At 45.6% G+C, this 24,023-nt stretch overlaps 2 protein-coding genes across 11 annotated transcripts in view; one reads left to right on the forward strand and one right to left on the reverse strand.

The window, feature by feature from the left end:
- Nucleotides 1-24,023, reverse strand: part of LOC147033697 (NACHT, LRR and PYD domains-containing protein 12-like) — a 517,878-nt gene that overhangs the window by 407,607 nt on the left and 86,248 nt on the right. The gene's annotated exons all lie outside the window — the stretch shown is intronic.
- LOC147033698 (NACHT, LRR and PYD domains-containing protein 3-like) overlaps nt 14,377-24,023 on the forward strand; it is a 48,935-nt gene continuing 39,288 nt past the window's right edge. For 4 of the 6 annotated variants that reach the window (XR_015055602.1, XR_015055603.1, XR_015055604.1 and 1 more), the window contains exons 1-3: nt 14,377-14,551; nt 22,052-22,446; nt 22,593-22,747. Coding sequence is in view for 3 of the 6 variants with exons in the window: in XM_085871808.1 (XP_085727934.1) it covers nt 22,098-22,446; nt 22,593-22,747 (504 nt within the window). In the remaining 3 variants the exon portion in view is untranslated. Of the gene's footprint in view, nt 14,552-14,794; nt 14,893-22,051; nt 22,447-22,592; nt 22,748-24,023 lie in introns of those variants that run through there. The other 2 variants (XM_085871809.1, XM_085871810.1) reach the window with 2 other exon arrangements.

Below are 24,023 nucleotides of genomic sequence, written 5' to 3' on the forward strand. Positions count from 1 at the left end.
ATGTTAAAAAATGTCTGCCTGTCCATCGGTATTCAAACACCAAGGGCTGGATAACAGGTATTCCGTGTGTAACAGGATTAAGTGGAGCTTGACCAAATCACGACAGGGATGGGAAATGGCAAGCCAGGAACTATTTTATTCCACACTACATATCAATACGCAAGGCTGTAAATCCACCACAACAAGTAAAATGTTTTGTGAATATTTTATCTCCCAGTTTGTTTCCGAGTTGAAGGAATATTGTGAGAAGGAGAATCTGAGTTTTTTAATTCTCATCCTCCTCGATATTGCCCCAGCCAAGGGCGTCGATCCAAGCCAAAATGTGGGAGGGGGGGACAGGTAACTGGACCCTTCTCCCAAGGTGTGCCCAGGCAATAGATCACCACGACAACTGCTCCCTACGAATCGATTTCGCGACATGAACAATGGACTGCAACGTTTTTTTTTCAGTTCCAGATACGGTATATTAATAGTGTATTAATACATGCACACATACAGGTACATATACTGTACTGTATTTATCCAAATAGAGTGTGACGGTTCGGAACATTGGAAACTAACGTATATACCAACTTGTGGGGATCCAGTGCTGCCAACCGATCACTGTGGACGTGGCGAACAATGGGATGGTTCACTTTTTGTTGACTCATCGTACTTCTCAGCCAGGTTTTCAGATGCCTGAGTGTGCTGAAGGAGCGCTCAGCCGAGCAGGAGCTTGCTGGGGAGATCATGAGCAATCGAAGCAACCGTTCAACCTGCGGGAACAATTGGCGCACCTCCGGTACCATCTTTTGGAAGATGGCTTGGTAATCCTGAATACATGAACCAGTGTACTGCTTCTTGAAGAAGAGCAATTCTTATTTCAGACTCTGACAATTCTGGAAAATGGTAACGGTGTCAGGGTCATACTCTCTAGAGAGTAACATCTTTGCGAGGCCGCTGTACCATTGCAAGTCTGTAGAGGTGAAGTAGATAGTCATGTTCGACGTAGCTGAATCGAGCGCCGCGAAGTATTCTGCTCTATACGCGTCTTCAGCCGTCGAAAACTTGTGGGGTGGCGCCTCGGTATCCAGTCTATGAGGAGCTCTCCTCTTCCTCGGAGGAGCGAAAGGGTCAATGCCGTGTTCTTCCATCTGGTTCTCCACGTGGACGAATGTGTCATGGAAGGCCTCATTGCTGCAAAGGTGCTGTATCTGCTCTTCCACACTCTCGCCCAACTGTAGCATACCTGCTACAATCTGCGCTGGCGCTTGCAGGGCTCTTTTAAACCCTTCCATGCACCACTGTAAGAGTGGTAGTGATGCATGCAGACCGCGCAAAACCTTCCCAATCGCAAGGTTTCCTCGAATGCCGCTTGCGCGACTGCCAGTGTACGAGCCGAACTCCACGGAGGCCTTCTCGAGTGCATCCAAAATGGACCCAAAGTTTTGGATAACTGCGCAAACATCATTCGCACGAGTGAGCCACCACGAGTAGGGCAAATTGGTTTCAGTCCGGTTGGTGAGGCGGACATGGGGTAAACAGAGTGCAAATTGAGGTACAGGTGTTTGAACTTTCCAGACTGCGAGTACAGTTTGCCAAGTTCCTGCACACAGTCTAGAGCATCTCGAATGAAGTTCGCACTCACCATTGCCTTTGAAGTGATCAGGTGAGTGATGTGCTTGCTGCAGTGGACGTATTTCACAAGTGGCTGAACCTTCTTCACTTCAGCTTGGCATCCACGGTATTATCCTGACATATTGCTGGCTCCATCGTACGTTTGTCCACGGAGATTTGTAATAGACAGCTGTAGTCTCAGTAGTGCGTCTTTTAACATCGTAGCAACAGCAACTCCCGTGGTAGCATTTATTTCGGACAAGCCAATGAGATCCTCCTTAACGTCGAGATCCGATCCCACGTATCTGATGCATATCGCTTCTTGCTCTATGCCACGGATATCTTACGTTCCATCCACTATTACCACGAACTGGATCGACTGCTCATTGATGTCTTGGCATATTTCTCTCAACACAGCGTGACTCATTATTGACAATATCTAGTTTTGAATTCAACGCTTGTGTAATTTGTTGTTCGTTTCAACCAGTTGGCCAGATTTGCGTCATCTTCAGACCGTAGGCTCAGTAACTTCTTGAAGTTTCCTTCCGAGGCATCTTTACCTCTAATCACACAACCTTCTTCTGCCAGGTATCTCAAGGAAGTGATAATCTTGACAAGAGCTTTCCAGGCGAGGATTTGATTGTCTTTGATCTGAGTTTCTATTTGTGCGCGCACGTCGGTCTTCTTGAGGGCGTTGATTTTCTCCGGCGGTAGTGTGCGACTTGCTTTTCTGGTGAGCGCAGAATTTCTCGAAGGCCTTCTTCCAGTTGCAGAAACCACTCCTCATGAACGTTTCTTCGAAGCTACCTGAGCAAGCGCCGAACAGCTTCTTCCAACTTGCACTCATGCATGTATAGCACAAAACCTTACTGAGTCGCTCGTCGAAATGAAGCCATGGGAAGTCTTTGAACCATTTCGCTTGAAATTTCTGCGTTCGGTTGGCCAGAGTCTGAGTTGGGATCGAATCTGCATCTGGTTGATGTGGCTTATCATGTGATGTGGTTCAGGACACTCATCATCATCACTCACGGAAACAGCTGCACCAACTGCTGAATCAGACGCATCAATGGCGGGAGGCAAGGGGGAATCCATCCAAACCTCGTCAGTAGGGTCTTTCACCTTCACCTCTTTTGACGGATGGAAAAAGTCCAGGATCTTGGTATTTTGCTTCTCCATGTTAGGCGTCTAATGTCCTGTGCCCCGTTCTGTAGTGACGCAGGTTGTGACATATCGCTGAGCCAAACGCATATGCTCAACGTAGATACCTACTGGAAATTCCTAGTTTTGTTTTCAGCCATGTACACTGTATGAGTGTGAGCGACACAGGTGCCGTCAGTGGGTCTGAGCTGCCAGCCAGCGCCATGTGTCGAAGATACGGTGCATATAGGGGGTGACGGTGGTGTACATCGTGTACACTACCGTCGCCCCCAGTATGCAGCATACACTCGTACAGTACATGTACAGTACATGAGGTAAATCTACAGCGTGGGGCTGCATGGTATAATGACAAGAATAGCAACGAAGGCTTATCGCTGCGTATCAACAGCTATTGCTTGATTTTTTTTTGCATTTTTCAAATAGGCATGGGACCCAATGTGGGGGGGGGGCGGAATATACTCTGTCCCCCCTGGTAAAAAAACTGGGAGGGACATGTCCACCCCCCCCTCCCCGGGATCAATCGATGGTGTAAATCATGAGGTTCTTGCATGTGGGTTTCAGAATGTGGAACGGAGTCCTCCCAAGGCAGGTGCAAAGTATCCACCTTCATTTCGTTGTGGGGTCACGATTCATGGACCAAGCTGTGAAGTTTTGTGCCGAGGGCTCTCTACAGGATCGTCACTGAGCCCTGTACAACTTTCAACTGTAGTTCGTTTGTTATAATATTCCCAGGGATGGCTTTCAGCACACTTTTAAAGTAGTTCCAGGGAGCGTATGCGATGGTGTGTCGTCTGTCCGTCTGTCCGTCCGTCCACAAATACTTGCAACTTCTCAGAAACTACACATACAATTTCAATGAAATTTGACCACAACCTTCATCACCCATGATGGCATTAAAAAAGGTCTGAAGGGGTCTACAGAGGGAGTTTTTTTTGGGGGGGCAGGGGGGGACTGGGTTACCTCCTCAAAGAGGTATTTGCTTTCTTCTCCAAAACTACACGTACAATTTCGATGAAATTTGACCAGAAGCTTTATCACCCACGATGTCGCAAGGTTTGTTCATGGCATTAAAATACAAAACATCCATAGTTGGTTAAAATACAATTTACTTTCTTCTCCATTAGATATTTTGTGGGTCATCCATGCTTACCAGTGGTTCCCTGGTTATCTTATCCAGCCGTTACCAAGTGAGCACCCCAGGGGTGCTGCCCCTCTATGTTTATTATCTATATGAGGTTCTGTCATTATTCCTGTCCATCCAGCTATCACTGGTACAACTTTGGCATTCTTCAGCTTCCACAATCTTCTCACTTCATTCTTGAGGTCTTGGTGTTTGGTCATTTTTTTGATTTTTGCATCGTTTAGTCCAAAATCACTGCTTTTCACACCAACTTGCAATGCGTTCTCTCCTTTTTTTTGTACCTAAGTATGATATCTGGTCACAGTGCTTTGTTTTCGATGTTCATGCTCGATGGAATCATTCGGTCAAACGTGAGCGGTAGGTACTTCCATGTTTTCAGTCCATGCTTTTGGTTAATGTTCCCACAAACTTTCTTGAACTGAGATATCAAAGTTTTTGCAGATGTGCCTGCGGATTACATCATAAACTCTGTTGTGTTGTTGTGTGTACAGCGGTTCTGATATGAGCTTGTTTTTGTGTGTGTGTTCGGTCATTAAGTATAACATATTCTCTTTACTAACCGCACTTCCACCCCTCACCTTTCTCTCTTCTTCTTGTTTTTCTGTCTCTGTCTCTGTCTCGACCTCCCCATGCTTGCATCCCTCCCTCTTACCGTTGAGCAACCTTTGGTGAGGAATAGCTCTTCCAACCTCCTCCCCACCTTCCTTGCTCTTCCCCTCCCTCCGGCCTCCTCTCTCTCCCCTCCCTCTCTTCTCTCTTCCTCTCTCTCCCTCTTCTCCCTCCTCTCTCAGCCACCCCCCTCCTTTACACCCCCGTTGGTGAAGCAACAGGTTGTATTTGCCATATAGATATATAGGTTTTTGCCTAATCTATCAATTTTAGAAATTATGCCTGTGTTGACCTTTTGACCTGAAGAATAATTGATGGTTGAATTATTTGACCTGAAATGCAAATGCTGTTCAAATTTCAAGTCAATCGGATGAAAATTGACAATTTTAGAAATTTTGCACATCTTGATGTTTTAGCTGATGTCAAAGAGTGGAGGAGCTCCTTGTGAGCCAACGGCCATCCATATCTCGTGCCCAACTGTGTTTGCAGATGTCCTCCTGCAGTTGGGTTGTTGCGTATTAGGAGGTTGGTGGCAGGATTTGCACTCCAGTCACTGTAAAACCCTTCATTGCACAAAACATTCTGGAAGCATAAAAAATAAATCTGAAAACCCACTCCGTGGGAGTACCTCCTGTGCTTCTTATCTTCGCTGGGCAGCTCACCGGATGACAGGATTGGGGCAAAGCCTTCGGGACCCCCAATCTTTGATGGGAGGGAAACCACGGGGTAACCTTCCTGGGTCAGATTGCGGGAGAGTGTGTCAGGGTGGTGCTGAGGTCTCGTCCACCAGACGGCGGTCTCCTTGGGTTAACCTGAGGCGGTCCCTTTGGCTGGTTGCCTGGAACGTCCCATCCTTGAGAGGATGATCACATATCTCTTATCATCTGAGCTTAAGCAGCGTTTGGACATCAGTATTGCAGCACTCTCAGATTTGGAGACCGGATTGTGGCGAGATCATGACGGGTGGTTACACCTACTATTGGTCTGGTCTCTCTGATGGTTACCATGCCCAAGGAGTTGCTGTAGCTGTGTCCAATAAGCTGACTGCAATGATTATTGAGGTAACACTGGTCAACGAGCATATTATGAGACTAGGATTTCGTCACTCCTTGGGTGTCATTTCCTTGGTCTCTGTACATGCTCCAACTGAGGTGAGTGAACTCACCGTGAAGGACACATTCTCTGCCACGCTCGAGTCTGTGGTTGATCAATGCCCCAGGCGAGATACACTTCTAGTTTTGGGGATTTCAATGCATTGCTTGGAACTGATAGGGATGGTTATGAGACGTGTTGGTCCCCATGGGTCCTGAACTGTGAACCAGAAGAGCACAAAGTTCCTTGAATTTGCAAGACGTCATGGACTTAGTGTGGCTGGTTCATGGTTTCAGCACCCTCAAGCTCATTGCTGGACTTTTTATTCCAACGCTGGTGGTGTGCCTAAGGAGATTGACCATGTCCTCGTTGATGGTCGCTGGAGGATGATTCAGATCTGCAGGGTCTACTGGAGTGCTCAGTTCCTCAATACTGACCCACCGGCTTATGATAGACACTCTGAAGTTGCAGCTTAAATCCAGGACAATGGTACCATCCCAGCCTCGGCTGGATGTTGGCAGGCTCAAGGAAAAGGGGGTAGCTGGGGAGTTTGCGAACAGGCTGAGTGGAGATTTGGGGGGTCTGGGTGCTTTTGGGGATCCTGAAGAGTTGTGGAGTGCCTTCAAGTCCACCGTCCTTGATGTTTCCGGGAGATGTCTTGGAACTCAGCGTAGGGCGAAGACGAATTTTTTCTTTCAAGGGATACTGGATACCAATGCCCAGAGTCACAGGCCCAGGCTGAATATCAGAGCTGGAGCTGTTCAGGGAGCTGAGGCGTAAAACTGTATGTGTGCTCAGGGTGGACAAGGAGGTCTATGTGCGATAAATCTGTGAAGGGGTAGAGCATCACCTGTGGTCAAGTGATTCTCCTGCTTACAGGGGAATTCACGCATTGTGTTCCTCCATACCCATCCCTCGGTGGACTGCAATTTGAGCAGAGGGTGGTGGGCTCTTTACAGAGGATTCCGAAATGAAGGCTCACTGGGCCAGTTACTTTCAGCTGTTGTACCGGGCTGATCCACCAACTTGTGTTGGATGTTAGGGGTGTTACAATCCATATTGCTGACCCTCCAATCAACTGTGGTCCACCTTCGTTTGTGGAAACACAGGCTGCGTTGAACTGGTTGAAATGGGGTAAAGATCCACGGATCTGTGGTATCTATGCTGAACTTCTCAAGGCTGGTGGAAATGCTGTACTCGTGTCATTGCATGCAGTTCTGTGCTGTGCCTGGAACACAGGCATCATCCCAACTGACTGGAAGAGGGGCCTTGTTGTCCATCTCTGGAAGTGAAGGGTGATCGCCAAGACTGCCACAACTACCGAGGGGTGACACTGCTCTCAGTCCCGGGCAAGTTCTTTGCTCGGATAATTCTCGATAGGGTTCGCCACCATCTGCTTGAGCACCAGCGTCCTGATCAGTCAGGCTTTACACCAACGAGGTCAACAATTGACCGTATCCCTGCTCTTCGGGTCCTCACCAAATGCAGACGAGAGTTTCGGCAGGGGCTGCTTGCAGCTTATGTTTATTTCTGTATTGCGTTTGATTCAGTGAATCGGGATGCCCTCTGAAGGATTCTTGGTCTTTGTGGGGTGCCACCAAATCTCATCGATCTGATGTCTGAACTCTACTCTGGTACTGAGAGTGTTGTGAGATGTGGTGATATCATCTCTGACTTATTTCCAGTTGTTACTGGAGTTCGTCAGGGTTGTGTACTGGCCCCCACAATTTTCAGCACTTGTATGGACTGGATTCTGGGGAGGATGTCAGAGAGATCAAGCTGCGGTGCATTGTTTTCAAGCAATCATTCTGAATTTTTTTGTGTGTGTCGCTGACAGGGCAAGAACAGCAACGCTAAATTTTAGTGAAGATCCGAATCCGAATCCGGATCTGAGAATTTTTAAAGTGATTTTTCACCTTTGAGAGATACGGCCAAAAACGACATATATCGCAGAATATCTCAAAAGGTTGTGGATGGATTCACACGAAACTCGGTGTGCCACTCGGAAGAATTAATTCAGTTTTGGTGAAGATCCGAATCCAGATCTGGATACAATAATTATTTAATTTGTATCTGATTCTTCACCATTGAGAGACGGTGCTAAAAACGATATTGCATGATCTCTCAAAAAGTTGTGGACGGATTCCGCAGAAAATTTGTGGACCGGTTGTGTGTGTGTGTGTGTGTGTGTGTGTGTGTGTGTGTGTGTGTGTGTGTGTGTGTGTGTGTGTGTGTGTGTGTGTGTGTGTGTGTGTGTGTGTGTGTGTGTGTGTGTGTGTTTAAAAGGATTAATTCATTCAACTTTGGTGAAATTCCGAATCCGGATCCGATAATTTTTAAGTTGAGGTCTGGATTCAAATCCAACCCATTAGTGGGATACAAAATGTAAACTATTCAGCTTAGCGGAGGTATGTGCTCTTCCGAGTTCCGTTCCATTTCGCCAAGTTGTCACTGAATGATTTTTCATTCTGTTTGTTTGTTTGTCTGCACAGAACTTGAGTGAGTTTTTCTCTGCAACCGCTTGATGGATTGACACAAATTTTTCACCAGAGGAGCGAATTCTAATGGAGAATGTTCTCGTGATAATTATAACGTCATAGGTCACATGGTGTGGCAGCCATCTTGGAAAAAAGGAAAAATTTTGGACCTCTGTATCTCTGAAACCATGCCATGGAATAAATTGAAACTTGTCACATGGCGAGTATTCCACATGGGGAATAAAAGATTTTTGAACGATGTCAGAGGTGCCTTCCTTATGACATCATAATTGCATACCTATAATGCTGCATCTGATCAGTATGAAAATTTGTGAGGGTCATCTTGGGATAAATTGGTCAACCAAGAAAATATTGACGACGTCATCTATCACGTGGTTTAGCAGCCATTAAAAAAAATAAACCAATGTCACCCGCAGGGTGACCCGTATCTTGCCAAAAGGTGACCACGTGTGACTTCTTTAAGGTCACACTGAGGTGAACAGAGCTGCTATCCACCAGGAGCGACTCCTTGAGGAATATCTGCCTACGAGAGATTCCGATGAGAATCGTTCTACAGAGTAACCATTAAAAATATGCTTTTGCCTCATAACATCACCAAATGACGTCATAATGTCTCAAGCTTGACATATCTAGAAAGCACTCATCGAGGTGTTCAATTTGAGGTACAACACGATATGGTTCCTAAAACTTGAAAATTTGACCTTGGGGTCAAATATGTTTTACCTTAGGTGCTATCCATGAAGGTCAAGGCCAATCGCCACCAAAAATTAATCAGCTGAGCGCCAGACCATGAACTATTTTCCCATGAAGTTTTAAGACGATCCGATCAAAATTACTCAAAAAATAAGGGTTTCGTTGACTCCCCTGATTTGCGACAAAGTGACCTTGACCTTTGACCTTGACCTTCAAAATTTTGTGCACTGAAAGGGACCTCTATAGGCCTCTGATATGCAGTTACAAAAATTTCCAATGATAACTGTGCTCTGCAGAATTTTTACACGTGATTACAGACAAACAAACAAACAAACAAAAAAAAACATGCAAGCTAACTAACATATCTTGCAAAAACTTCGTTTTGGCAAGATAAAAAAACCCTTCAAAAATCTTCTCTGAAACAGCTGAACAGATCGAGGCAAAACTTTACAGCTCTGATTGCCCATCCACGAGGAACAAATTGTTCACACCGATGTCATTGGTCACATGTTTTGGCAGCCATATTAGATTTGCCCAAAAACCTTTAAAAATCCTCTCCCTCAGAACGTCACGACAGATCGAGTTGAAACTTCACAAACATATTCCCCAAGTCCTGGGGATACCAAGGTGTTAACGAGTAATTGATATGTCACATGGTCTGTCAGCCATATTGGATTGAATGAAAATATTTTAAAAATTCTTTCTCTTGAACCGCTTCATTGATCCATGTGAAACTTCATAATTATGATCTAGTAGTGATGTTCAATACACGTTTTAAATTTCAACCTGATCAGACATATGGTCTGGCAGCTGGAATTGTGAAATTTTTTTGAGTTGGTTTCTTTTTGATTTTGATTTTGAATGAGGTTCACCTGGCTGCACCTGGATGGGTTTGACGGTGGAGGAGTCTCAGCTGAAATCCGAATCCTATCCAGGTTCCTCCTGATGACTCCATCCTTGCTTATTACTCGTTCGGGTTACTTCTGATGACCCCATTGCAGTACTTACTGTACCTGTTTGATCTTCCATTTGATTTGAATTGAATTTGTTTTAATCCCATTCTCAATTCAGTTGAATAACAATAAACGTCATGGGTCAGGGTCACGTGTCCGATCAAAGCGGGACGTTTTGGTACCCGGTCATCACTGCCAGCAGTTATAAAGTGGCAGTTCCAGTTATGTCTCTTATTAATTACGTAACATACCAGTACACAAACAGCCTGGTGTTGGCGCAGTGGTTAGGGCAGCGGCTTGGGATTCAAAAGGTCCTGAGTTCAAGCCCCGTTGGGCCACTGAATTAATACACCAGGGGGTTGACTCAGCCTGTCATCCTTCCGAGGTCAGCGAAATGAGTACCAGTATACTGGGCCGGTGTATACCCCGGTTAAAATAGGTGTACCATATCCCTGTGTGGTAAGAGGCGACCAGGGTTGCGTCAGGAAGGGCATCCGGCGTAAAACATGTGCCAAATCTCTATGTGGATAATACGGATGATCCGCTGTGGCGACCCCTAAGGGGAGCAGCCGAAAGAAGAAGAAGAGAAGACCAGTACACAAACACCATACAACATACACCATATAAAACAATACAAACACCACACAAAACATGCTCTTGCAAGGGTCCGCAATCTCTGATTGTTCTTTTTCTTGCTATTATTGCCATACGATACTACTGCTATTATTATTGTTATAATTGGATTCGCTATATATGCTAGATATCCCTTATTGTCGGGTTTTCCGTGTGTGTGTGTGTGTGTGTGTGTGTGTGTGTGTGTGTGTGTGTGTGTGTGTGTGTGTGTGTGTGTGTGTGCGCGCGCGCGCGCGTGCGCACACACAACGCAGGCTCCACAGCACGGACTAGCGAACCGATTTCGATGAAACTTTGCCAACATGCTGCGCAATATGTGCTGGGAATGTGCACGTTTGAATTTCGTTGCCGAGCAACCACCCGTTGCTGTGCAGCGGCCGAAAAACCGCGTGCAGTATTTTCAATACTTGTCTTTCAGTTTTGAATGTAGAGAAATGAGACTTTGAAATTAAACACTTCGAGATATTTAGAAAATTTTACTCGAGTCGATTTTTGATTGAGGTTTTGTTCTTCAAAAATGGGGTGTCTATTTACCGTCATTTTTAATGAGGGGCTTCGGAATGTGGGCGGAGCTTAGGGAAATTGGACGTGGTTGATGAAAAGTGGGAGTGGCGTAGGAAAGTGGGCGTGGCTTATGAAAAATATTGTGTGGCTCAGGAGGTGTGGTCAAACAAGAGCATTGAGAGAAGTTTATCGGGTATTCCGTGTGTGTGTGTGTGTGTGTGTGTGTGTGTGTGTGTGTGTGTGTGTGTGTGTGTGTGTGTGTGTGTGTTTGTGTCTGCAACGCGAGGCTCCACAGCACAAACCAGCAAACCGATTATATTTCAAAGGTAGTCCTTCAAAAATAGGGTGTCTATTTACCGTAATTTTTTATGAGGAGTGCCAGTTGGCAAAATGCGCAATAGGAAAAAAAATCTTGCCAGGCAGACGAACAATTGTATGTGAACCAACACGTCTTGGCAATGAATCTTCGTCGGTGGATCGGTCAGAATGAAAAGCATCGTATCCAGCGCTTCGATCCTAGCGAATCCCTCGTCGCCTACCAGCTTATTATTATTATTGTAAATAGTATGAGTAATAATTAATATATGCTTTGTTACAATGTTATCATTGTTTTGTTATTTATTTTGTAACTAGAATACCATGCCCCGGAAGGACCTATTAAGCTCCCCTATCCACCTGTTCTTAATATGGTGTGTATTTAATACATGGACATTCTTCAGGGTTCTTTGTGGATAATTAGCCTAATCAACTGAGGTGATGACGATCATTTGGCTGTATCACATTCCCCATCAGAACGCTCCAGTAGACCTCAACAAAAAACATTCCACTCACACCATCCATTTATAGTGGAGTCTTGAATGGTCTCCAGGATCTAAGGAGTCTTTGGGTCTTTTGGGTCCTCTGAGTCATCTGGGTCTTTTGGGACTTTTGGGTCCTCAGGGTCATTTTGGTCATCTGGATCTTTTTGGTATTTTGGGTCTGCCAGGACTTTTGGATCCTTGGGGGCTTTTGGGTTTCTTGGGTGTTTTTAATCCTCTGGGTGTTTTTGGTCTTCTCAGTCTTTTGGGTCCTTTGGGTCTTCTGGGTATTTTAGAACCTCAGCATTTTTTTGGGTCCCCTGGGTCTTTTGGCTCCTCTGAGTCTTTTGGGTTTTATGGGTCTTTAGGGGCCTTGGGGTCTTTGAGGGTTTTCAAAGATTGAGGAAGTCTAAAGGGTCAAAAGGTACATTCCAATAGTATGTATTTGATTAATCGACACAAAAAGCATCACACACACACACACACACACACACACACACACACACACACACACACACACACACACACACACGCACACGCACACGCACACACACACACACACCCTTTTATTAGTTCAGATAGATGCTTCAGATTGGGGTGGTTGGGTTTACACAATTTTAAAGACGAAGAAGGTGCTTCCAACCAAAAGTAAAAAATGAGATCGACTCCACGAATTTGAGTAAAAAAGCGAGAGCAGATCCGGTCTCAGGCAACGTCCTTCTGGCTTCGCAGCCGGTTTCATCACACACAATAGAGTGCCTGACACTTCATCAATGAGAGAGAGAGATATAGAGAGAGATATAGATACCAGATACTAACCTTCCTGACTGTTACATGACAATTGGAAGTAGCCCAAACATTGCAATGGGAAAGGATAGACGCGAGGATGGCCTAATGGCCTTTAATGTTTCAAAGTGGAAAAACATCGTGTGGGTTTTTCTGCGTGATGTTGAGAGAGGAGTTCCTGGATGGGGTGGCTTTGTATGCAGAGGAGTATGCAAGGATCAGGAGTCCAGACAGTGACATATTCTGAATGTTGCTGTATCATGCCAGGAAAATAGACATTACTATCCTCTTCGATACAGGTCACGGCAACAAGAAGCACCTTATTAACATTACAAATCTCTAAACACGACACAGAGCAAATGTGTGAGGCTATGCTGGCGCTGCATGCATTCACCGGTTGTGATTCAGTCAGCTCTTTAAGGGGTATTGGAAAGATTAAACTTCTCAAGTTACTGAAATCTCCTGCACACTGTGATGCCCTGAAGTATTTGGGAGATGACTGGAATGTTGATGATGATCTTCTGATCGGGTGTGAAAAGTTCACCTGTGTACTGTATGGGAAATCGAAATCGGAGAGCGCAGATGAAGTGCGGCACTTGATGCTCAAGTCAAAGTATGATGGGGATATTTCAGTTGATAGTCAAACATTTCAGTTGATACCATTGACCTGGCTAGATTGCCTCCGAGTAGGGCATGCTTGAGAAAACATGTTGCTCGAGCAAATTATCAGACAAGAATATGAAAAATGGCAAATGTTGCCATATATGAGATCCCCAAACCCTGGGAAGGACATGGAAAGAGGATAGAGAACCACTCTGGTGTGCAGATGAAATGATCTTACCACAAAAACGAATTGATGTGCTGGAGAGAAATGCAACAGAACTGGAGGAATCTGATGATGAAACAGAACAGGAATATGCTGCAGATAGCTCCTCTGATGAGGACTAAAACAGTAAAAGTGAAATTTGTGATAATGGAATACTAGGACATTATATTTTTCTGTGGGCATGCAGGGAAAGGATATTATTAGCAGATTGGATTGTGTAAATATGTGTTATCTTCGGCGTCAGAGATTCCCCATGATATTTGTTCCTTGTGAGACTAAAATAATAAACAGGTGCTTATAAATCTCTTTTAAAGGCTGAAATTATGAGTAAATCAATTCGTTCATTTAAAATATTGACAAAGAAGACACACTAGAGGGGAAAAAGTGATCCGTTTTCATTTTCCATTTACCCCGCCTATCCAATGCAATTTCTACTGCTTAAAAGCTGGTACTGTTTTCCCCCCAAAAAACGTTGATCATGACACTTTATTCTTTGGGTACATGTTTTAAAATTTCATCAGCTCCATAATAAGTAAGAAAATAGTAGTCCCAATGAATGCTGAGGGGGGGGTGCATGGTGGGTCCTCCTGGCCCCTGGACTAGAGGGTTATGGTCAAAGTGAAGTGGGAAGTGGGGAGTGGGCAGGGAAGGTTTGGAAAAAGGTTTGGGTTGGGGTTTAGGAGTTAAGAGGTTTGTGGATTTGGGGTTTTAGGGATTGGGAAGTTTGAAGTTTGCGTTGGGATTGGTATGAAGATGGGACCTTGTGAATGCCTGATGGGTTGAAGGATATTTCCTGTGTTTCATTCATTGTGGAAGTAACAAAGTTTATTAAATAAATATTTGTAAAATATATCAAATTTACACTCCGCAGGAAGTTTAGCCGTTGGGTACCGACACACAATGGCCTTCACCTTGTGAGATACCGCATTATCTTTAACTACCACCACCTGAATGCAGACTGGACAGCCGGCTTCATATGATGATCAAAAGGTAAATGTGATTCAAGATGCAGCACCCTCCCCCCCCCCCCGTGTAAATGCTCCAAAGGATTTGAATGAACAGGAGCGGGAGCACGTGACCACGTGACCGCGTATCTTGCACGTCATGACGTTTGACGTCACAACCACCTCTCCGTGCCGTGGAGAGAGAACTGTCGAGGATCTCACTCGAGATATGTCGGAGTTCAAGGTTGGAGCGATTCCCAAGCGAAGGTAAAACCCATTGATTGTGGGTAACCTGCAGGGAGCGAACGTGTGTTTTACAAGGTGAGTACCTGTATTCCAGGGAGGTGTAAGTCTAGAAGGAGAAGAGATCAAGGTGGGTCAGCATGGTTCATTAGGGTTAGATATCAGGAGTGTTATTAAAGACAAACAAAAGGTGTTTATTGAGTAGATGGAGGCCGTTCTTTACGGAGCTTCCGCTGCGGATGTCGGAATGGGGGGTCGTGGGGGGGGGTGTTCCAGTGCCATTACCCAACACCCTTTAAAAAGCACTTTTTCATTGTTTTCCCTCTTCCTTCCTTCCTTCCTGGTTTCCCCTGACTGTACTGTCCACGGCCTCCGCTGTGCTCGTTTCTCCACCTTGTGAATGCATCAGTGCATGAGAGGTAGATAACACCCAGGTGTGATTTGACCGGGGGAGATATGGGGGATTTCTCTGGCTGTGGTTTGTTTTTAATTCCTGGCACTGCACTTGAAATCCCCCGACCCCCTCGTCAAAAGGATTTTGTATTAATAATGATTGAATGAATGAAGTTTTTTTAAACGTCTCACATTTAAAAATGATTAATGTATGCTGTGCATCCTTTTTGAGCACAAACTCATTTTAAAAAGCTTGTTCGAACAACATGAACAGGATGTGATCAGCAGGACGTTGTGGTAAGTATAATTAAAAAAATGGAATGGAGTTTAGTTTCACTGGATCCGGATCGTACTGTTAGGGTGTATAAAGTGGATCGGATATGGGATTTTTTTTTTTTTTTGTATACCTTGGTCGAGGCTCGTATGAGAGCTAACACACAACTCACAGCAAGGAGGCATGAGACTAGAGGGGCGGGAGTGGAAGGGACAAAACAGTGGGGAACAGACACATTAGGTGAACTGTGGAAGGGAGAGGGATGGGGATGGGACGGGGAACATGGCGAAGAGAAGATGGACATTTCAGGGACATTCAGGAAGGAAAGTAGGAGAAATGAAGGAAGTGGGCTTGGGTGGATTATCGGGGGTAGAAAAGATCGAGGATTTGGATGGGGGAAGATAAGAGGTGGTGGTGAACAGCTGTTTTGAAAGCCTGGAGGGAAGAATGGGAAAGAATAGAGTGAGGAAGTTTATTCCAAAGGCGGGAAAAAAGAGGAATGAAAGAGTGAAGATGAGCAGTGATTCGTGATTTTGGTAGTTTTACCAGAAGGGGGTTGTAGGCTGACCTTGAGCGCCCTGTGGAAATGTGGTGGGGACAAATCGCAGAGAGAGCAGGGGGGGCAAGGCTGGAGAGGAGTCGGTAGAAGACAGAAAGACCACCGAGCAACCTGCGGTGATTGAGTGAGAGGCCCAAAGACTCAGGTTCATTGCGGGAGATGCCGATGATCTTAAATGCCCTGGTTTCGACAGCGTGAAGCCGAGAAAGGTGGGAGGCAGGAGCACCAGCCCAGAGGGGAGAGCAGTACTCCATCAGGCTACGGAAAAAAGCTTTGTAAGTGGTCAGGAGCTCAAGAAGGCCGAGGAAGGACTTAGCACGACGGAGGATTCCCAGTCGGCGACTGGCTTTTGAGGCGAGGTTGGAAATGTGACTTTCCCAGGAAAGGTCATGGCAGATAGTGAGACCTAGAAGCTTGAAAGAAAAGACTTCTTCCAGAGGATTGTTGAGAAAGTGGATGGGGGGGTTTTGTAAACGGTCCTTTCGAAGAGACATAGTGAGAGTGTGAGATTTGTCTGGATTGAAAGACATGTTCCACGTGTTGGACCAGTTTGTGATTTTATCCAGATGTGCAGTGAGTGAAGAAGCTGCTGCTTGCCGGTCTGAGGGATGACAGATCGTACGGCAGAGGGTGGAGTCGTCGGCAAAGAGAAATAGAGGATTTTCCAGAGAGTCCGAGAGATCATTGATGAAAACCAGAAAAAGAACAGGGCCCAGAACGCTACCTTGAGGAACTCCAGCCTGCACAGGAAGAGGGGATGAAAGAACTCCATTTAGGGCCACACGTTGACTGCGACAGGAGAGGAAGTCTGCGAGCCATGAGTGGAGATGGCCTTGAATACCATGGGAAGAGAGTTTGGTGAGTAGGGCAGGGTGCCAGACTGTGTCAAAAGCACGTGATATGTCCAGGGATACGGCTCGGATTTCCTGTCTGGCATTGAGGACCTCCATCCATTGATGGGAGAGCAGAAGCAGCATATCCAGGGTAGAGTGACCTGGTCTGAAACCAAATTGATGATTGGAAATCAAGCCATTGGAGAAGAGGAAGGATTTCATATCTGAGGCGATGATGGATTCCATCACCTTGCTGATGATTGGGAGAAGGCTGATTGGTCTGCAGTTATAGGGATCTGTTTTTGCACCTTTTTTATGCAGGGCAGTGATGTTAGCAGATTTCCAAGCAGATGGCAGATGACCTTGGGCAAATGAGAGGGTGAATAGAACAGAGAGAGGGTGAGCAAGAGCAGAAGAGCAGGCTTTGAGGACACGTGGGCTGATGCCGTCTGGACCGGTTGCAGAATCTGACTCGAGGTTTGAAAGCAAGCTCTCCACCTTGTCAGGAGAAAAGGATACAGAGTCCAGGGACAGTTGGGTGCGACTGGGTAAAGTGGGTAGAGATAGTAATGGGTTTTGGACACAAGATTTAGCTGCAAACACCGAGTTTAGACATTCAGCTTTATCACGTGTGGAATCAGCAGTGCGGCCATTTGAGGTAAGGGAGGGGATGGAGGGGGAACATACACCAGAAACAGATTTGATTAAACGCCACCAGGATTTTGAGGAGGGAGAGAGGTTTGAGAGTTCAGACTTGAGATGAGAGAGATGTTGTTTTCTGGCTCTCCTAAGGGTAGATACACACTTGTTCCGAGCTTTGTGGAAAGAACTGAGATTGCCCTCAGTTGGGTTTGCTTTCCATGAGGCAAAGGCAAGTTGTTTCAGGACAACTGCCTCGCCACAAGCTTCAGTAAACCAAGGGCGGGAGGAAGGGTAAGACAACTGAACACGAGAGGGGATAAATCTGTGCATGAGAGAGAGCAAGTTTCTTTGAAAGAATTCCCAGGATGAGTTGATGTTTGAGAAAGTAGTGATAGGAGACCAGTCTGTAAGTTTGATGGCTGCTCGGAGACCCTGCCAGTCGGCTTGAGTGAAATGCCAGACTCGACGGCGGTGAGGTGGTTCTCTGATAATAGCCAGAGAGATGTCCACTTTAACAAGGACGTGGTCAGAAGAACCAATTGGAGCGAAGGAAGAGCAGCAGATATTGTCAGGGAAATTTGTCAAAATCAGATCCAGAAGAGATGGAGTACCATGGAGATGGATTGCACTTCATCCTTCGATACTAATAAAAGGGTGTGTGTGTGTGTGTGTGTGTGTGTGTGTGTGTGTGTGTGTGTGTGTGTGTGTGTGTGTGTGTGTGTGTGTGTGTGTGTGTGTGTGTGTGTGTGTGTGTGTGTGTGTGTGTGTGTGTGTGTGTGTGTGTGTCTCCTCCATAATTCCAAAACTATAAAACCTAGCAGCCTGAAACTTTGCATGCACACTAAAAAAACTCCAAGGAAGTGCAGAGTGAAAACTGGATGTTTTTGGTTCATTAAAACACCTCTTTTGAAGATGATTAATGGCCTTATTTAATTACATCCTTTATCAGGCGATCCAATGCCACCTCGCCGTCTGGGGTCTTCAGGCATTTCCTAGGTCACCTCACTGGGGTCTAAAGCTGTCATGTTGTTTTTGACCTGCTCAACCCCACCTTGACTTGGAACAGGCTGCAACTTGGAGCAACCTGTTCATCAAAGCTAGGAATCGCTCGGTACATTGAAATGCTTATAAACTCCCGGAGATGTCAGCGTTCGTTGTTTTCTTTCATTTCCGCATATGCGTTCACTATGAGTATCTCTTAAACTAAAACGAATTACAAAATTTAAGCTCCAGAATCGAACTTACAAGCAGTTCTGACTCTGAGAAAAGTGTTCATTTGTCCAATTCAGACATTTGTGACATTTTGGGTGTCTCCGGGAGGTGCATGTTTAATATGACAGGTCGGTGATTGCCAATTGCGTGCCAAGGGAGACCATTCCATTGGAGTGCTTGCTTGAATGCTTAAGCCACTTGGCGAGCGCTCTCCAAGCTGCTTTGTTGTTTTTTCAATCTCACATCGATTAGACGTACGTTTCTGCCTTTGTTCGGCCGTGCGGTGACTCGGGAGGTATCATATCCACTGAAAATGTGCAAGGATCACTTTGTGCGATCTCCATTTGTAATCCATCTCTCACTTTGACATCGATGCATATTAAAAAAAAACAATAAGGTCCATCCGACCAGCTGTTCGCCATGTTTGTTCTCGCTGTGAAGGCACAGAGTATAGATCGACATTTTGTGTTCTGTGGCTTCATATTGTTGCGGGTACGGAGACACCAGCTTGTCACTCAGGGGGATTAATCCTCGATTGTCCCCGGAAGAGCCGGACCTGGGTCCACCGCTCACAATTAACGTTGTGGTACGGTGGGTTGCTTTAGAACCACGAACGCCACCCAGTTAACCATGAGTTCCAGTGTCCACCGTCTAATTATTCCATTTAACAAGAGGTCACATGGTTACCTGAGTGGGGAGCACACCGTCGGCAAAGCATCGATGATATCTCGATTAGATTTTAATTAGGGCGGCCGAGCGTTTTAACCGCTGGTGCGTGCCGACTATTTTTGGTCAAATCTGGGGTAATTACCCCCCATTCAATCTCGGTTCGGACAATGCTAGACCAATGGAAGGAAAGGACAAACACGGACAGGTTGGAAGTCGACAAATGATTTATTTATTAAAAAAAGAACTTTATAATTTCTGAGGTAAATAAATGAATAAATTTTAAAGCAACCAAAATGAATAATTACTCAGGCAAAATCAATCAAAATGACAGGAAAGAGACAGAGGGCAGACGCTTATCGGGGGTGTTGACTTGCAACTATACACAGACAAGGGTACCCAGCACTTCATTCGGGGGGGAGGAGAAGAGTAGTCGTCCGTGAAGCGAAAACGTCCTGAAATGTGTGTGAGTGTCTTGTCCGTCACCAGCACCCAGCCTTGCCGTGCGCCTACTCGCCAACAGCCTTGGACGCCAGTCGACTTCTGGGGGGCACCGAGATCGTCTGTCGCGGGTTTAGACCCTAGTGCTGCGACACGGGCAGCTCCTCAAACTTCACGAAACTGGTGACGTCCAGTGACCCACATGGTCCATTGGTGATTGACCACATGGTCCTCACTCATTGTTGGTGCTGCTCACACCCACATGCGCACCACACGTTCGCTTGCTCAAGCACTGGAAAGGACAAATTGTCTCATTGTTGGCACTGGTCAGACACCCACATGCTCACTCGCTCGCTTCCTCGCTGCGCGTTCGCATGCTTCCTCGCTTGCACACTCGCAGGCTTCCTCGCTTCCTCGCTTCCTCTCTGGCTCGCTTCTTCCCTCGCACGCTTCCTCTCTCGCTTTCTTCTCCCTCTGTATGGACCTCCAATTCCTTTTATATATGCGGCCCGTCTCGGCAGGCACAGAGTCCCCCCCCCCCCAAGCTCACCCCGCTCCACTTGCGCAACGTTACCATGACAACCCGTCCGCTCCAAAAAAAGGCGGGCGTCAGTGCTCGCGAAAGGAATGTGTTTAAACATGTCTGTCATAAAGAAGAAGAAGAAAAAAAAGCTTCCCATAAGAGCGAGGATCTATTCTTACCCTTCTCAACACATCACATTTAAAATCCCATTAGACATGGGGATGGGGCTAATCTGAACATGCATTTAAGGAAATAACTGTCTGAGGACCTGGACGTGTGGATGCAGTCATCAGACCAGATTCCGAAATCCGTAACAATACATTTTTGAATTGGATTTCGCTCATTACCCACTTCAAATCCTCTTTCAAAGAACGCTGTTTCAAGTTAAGTGTGTGTGTGTGTGTGTGTGTGTGTGTGTGTGTGTGTGTGTGTGTGTGTGTGTGTGTGTGTGTGTGTGTGTGTGTGTGTGTGTGTGTGTGTGTGTGTGTGTGTGTGTGTGTGTGTGTGTGTGTGTGTGTGTGTGTAAACGGTATTACCACAATATGCCTGGTGTTTGCTTAATGGTTAAGATGGTGGGCTTGGGATCCTAGGATCCTGAGTTCAATTCCCACTCAGCTGTTTAATTAATACTAGGTGGGGTTGACTGCCTGTCATCCTTCCGAGGTCAGCAAAATGAGTGCCAGCATGCTGGTATCCTGTGTCGGAGTGGCGACCCATCCAGGATTGTGCCCAATAGCCAAGGGGGTCCTATTTTTGTTGAGAAAATAACACTGGCTCCTCTTTTGGGGGAGAAAATAATACGGGGTCCACTTTTTGGCGGGAGAAAATAATACGGGGTCTTCTTTTGGGGAAGAAAATAACACGGTGCCCTCTTTTGGGGGGAGAAAATAACACTGGGTTCTCCTTTTTGGGGGGGCGAAAATAACACGGGGGCCCTCTCTTTTTTGCAAAAATATCGTGGGGTCCTCTTTTTTGGGGGGGGCAAAAATATCACTGGGTGCTTTTGGGGGGAGCGAACCTAATAAGGGCTCCTCCTTGGGGCGAAAATAACACTGGGTCCTCATTTTTTGGGGCAAAAATAACACTGGGTCCTCATTTTTTGGGGCAAAAATAACACGGGGTCCTCGTTTTTTGGGGCAAAAATAACACGGGGTCCTTGCTTTTTGGGGCAAAAAATAACATGGGTCCTCGTTTTTGGGGGGCAAAAATATCACAGGGTCCTCGTTTTTTGGGGCAAAAATAACACGGGGTCCTCGTTTTTTGGTGCAAAAATAACACGGGGTCCTCTTTTTGGGGCAAAAATAACACGGGGTCCTCGTTTTTTTGGGGCAAAAATAACATGGGGTCCTCGTTTTTTGGGGCAAAAATAACACGGGGTCCTCGTTTTTGGGGGCAAAAATAACACGGGGTCCTCGTTTTTGGGGGCAAAAATAACACGGGGTCCTTGTTTTTTGGGGCAAAAATAACACGGGGTCCTCGTTTTTTGGGGCAAAAATAACACGGGTTTCTCGGTTTTTGGGCCGAAAATAACACAGGGTCCTTTTTTGGGCCGAAAATAACACAGGGTCCTCTTGTTTTGGGGAAAAAATAACAAGGGGTCCTCTTGTTTTTGGGCGAAAATAATACGGGGTTCTCTTTTTTGTGGAGAAAATAACACGCGGTCCTCTTTTTATTTTTTTTGCGAAACATCGTGGGGTCCTCTTTTTGGGGGGGGGCAAAAATATTGCGGGGTCCTCTTTGGGGCAAAAATAACAAGGGTCCACTTTTTTTCTTTTTTTTTTTTTTTGAGCTTGGCCTTTTGGGCTGAATTTTTATATTTTTTATTTTTGTGCCCAGGGCCCCCCAAAAAATCTTAATCCGCCGCTCTTCCACAGTGAAGTTGAGCTTACAACCAGTTACATTGAATTAATGTGATGTTGACATAACACAGGTTTAATGGGCCAAATGTCCTCTGTTGAATTCCTTTTGATGTTTTGGATCTGATTGTTGTTGTTGTCGTCGTTCTTACAGTTATTATTGTTTTCCTTTATTTCAGATCACAGAAGAATTCTTCGTTTTTTTTCTCGGTGTAAACAATAAACATGGCTGATGAAGATGAAACAAACGAGGATGTGAACGTGAAGCTCCTGAAAAAAAACAGAAAAAACATCGTTGAGGCGTTGAGTCACGGTCATTCCAAAGCTTGGGATGAAGTGTTCGAGAAGTTCTCAAACGTGAAACAGGGAGGTCTCAACAGTGAAGATTGTCATCAAGTTCAAGCCCAAGAAATTGTTGAAGACAAGATCAGGAAATGCCTCGACATCGTGGATGGAAAAGGTGAAGAGAGTGCAAAGAGCTTCCTGAATATCCTTTACAAGCTTCAACACTCGTTCCCTCATCTGGGACTCTGGATCAAGGATTATCCAGGAAGAAAAGAAGAATCTGTTAATGGTAAGTGCTCGACTTTATATCTCCAGGTAAAATAGAACATTTCAATGAAAATGAAATATAACTCACCATACACCATGGGAGAGTCTATTGTGATGTAAATAAATGCATATTGTTTGTTGTTTGTTTATTTATTTATTTATTGACAGAGGCAGAGAAAATTATTCGGGGTTTACAGGATGGCAAACTTCCCTTCTTTTTGAAAATGGAGAACTCTTCGTTATCAGAGGAGTTGTGGGAAACGTTTCCCGACATGTGTGATGCGGTTGAAGAAGCTCAGTTGTTACCAAACTTCACGTTGAAGGTAAATTGAAGAGAAAATCACGTTTTGTTGCAAAGGGAAACCTTCAAGCTATTAGTTTAATTTTATTTAAAGACGAGCAAATACAACCCGTCGCTTCGCTGATGGGAATATTAAGGTGTGTGGGGGAGAGGGGGAAGGTGGGGGGAGAAAGAGGAAGAGAAGGGGGGAGGTGGGGGTAGAAAGAGGAAGAGAAGGGGGGGGGGAAGAGGAAGAGAAGGGAGGGGAAGGACAGAAGGGAGGGAGGGGAAGGACAGGAGGGAGGGGGAATGCAGGGAGAGAGGGAGAGGGGAGAGAGGGAATCTGGCGGATGAGATGCCCAGTTTAATATCCATCCGAGAGACTGCACACACATTGATGAATCACCCTGCCTGTTTATAGCTGGGTCGGGATTCAAACCCAGGTGAGACAGCTTAGAGTGAGCGTGTATCTCTCAATTATCCTGCCGTGATCTGGCGATTTATTGCTTTATAAAAACTGGATTGATCCGAGCAGCAGTTCTGACTGCTGAAATAAAAGGCTTTCATTTATTCAATTTGCACATTCTTTGACAGCCCTTCCTCTCCTCGACCTCAGCGTATCGTGGTGGAGAGGGTTTGGCAGGAGGATGGCGTGAGCGGAGTGGAATGGAAGACAGCATGAGGGGGAGGGAAGGCAGTGTGGGGGGGGGGGGGTGGTGAGGAAGCGCGACAGGTTGGGAAGGCAGCATGAGGAGAGTGAAAGCAGTGCGAGGCGAAAAGATGGGCGATTAAAACTCGTCCAAGCAGCAACATTTTCTTTTTCGTCCAAACAGCAACAACAGCAACATGATATATAGCATGATATCTAAAATAGTTGTGGATGTTGATTAACAAAACTTGGTTGATTAGTTGGTTCGGTGACAAGAACAAGCAGATTAAATTTTGGTTCAGGTTCGGATCTAGATCCGGCCGATCAGTGGGATGCAAAACATAAACTAATCATCCTGGTGGAGGTATGCGAAATTCCGAGTGCCCCTCAAGTTGCAGCAAGTAATGCACAAACTCTACCTACCCAGGTGGTGGGTACTCTGCTATTGATGATAACGATAACTATTATGGTAATAATGGGATGGAAGTGCAGTCAATTTATGAATTACGTACTATTGGAACTTGCGTTCATTAATTACGTACGAATGAAATGTGAGTACTGCATCTATTAATTGCGTTTTATTGGAATGTCACTGCGTCTATTAATTACATAATATTGAAATGTAAGTATGTGCTGCTTGATCACGTGTTCAACTGTGAGTACGTCTCTT

This window comes from Eptatretus burgeri, chromosome 2 (assembly GCF_056783735.1).
Source record: "Eptatretus burgeri isolate ZD-2024b chromosome 2, Ebu_testis_v1, whole genome shotgun sequence".
Classification (NCBI taxonomy): domain Eukaryota; kingdom Metazoa; phylum Chordata; class Myxini; order Myxiniformes; family Myxinidae; genus Eptatretus; species Eptatretus burgeri.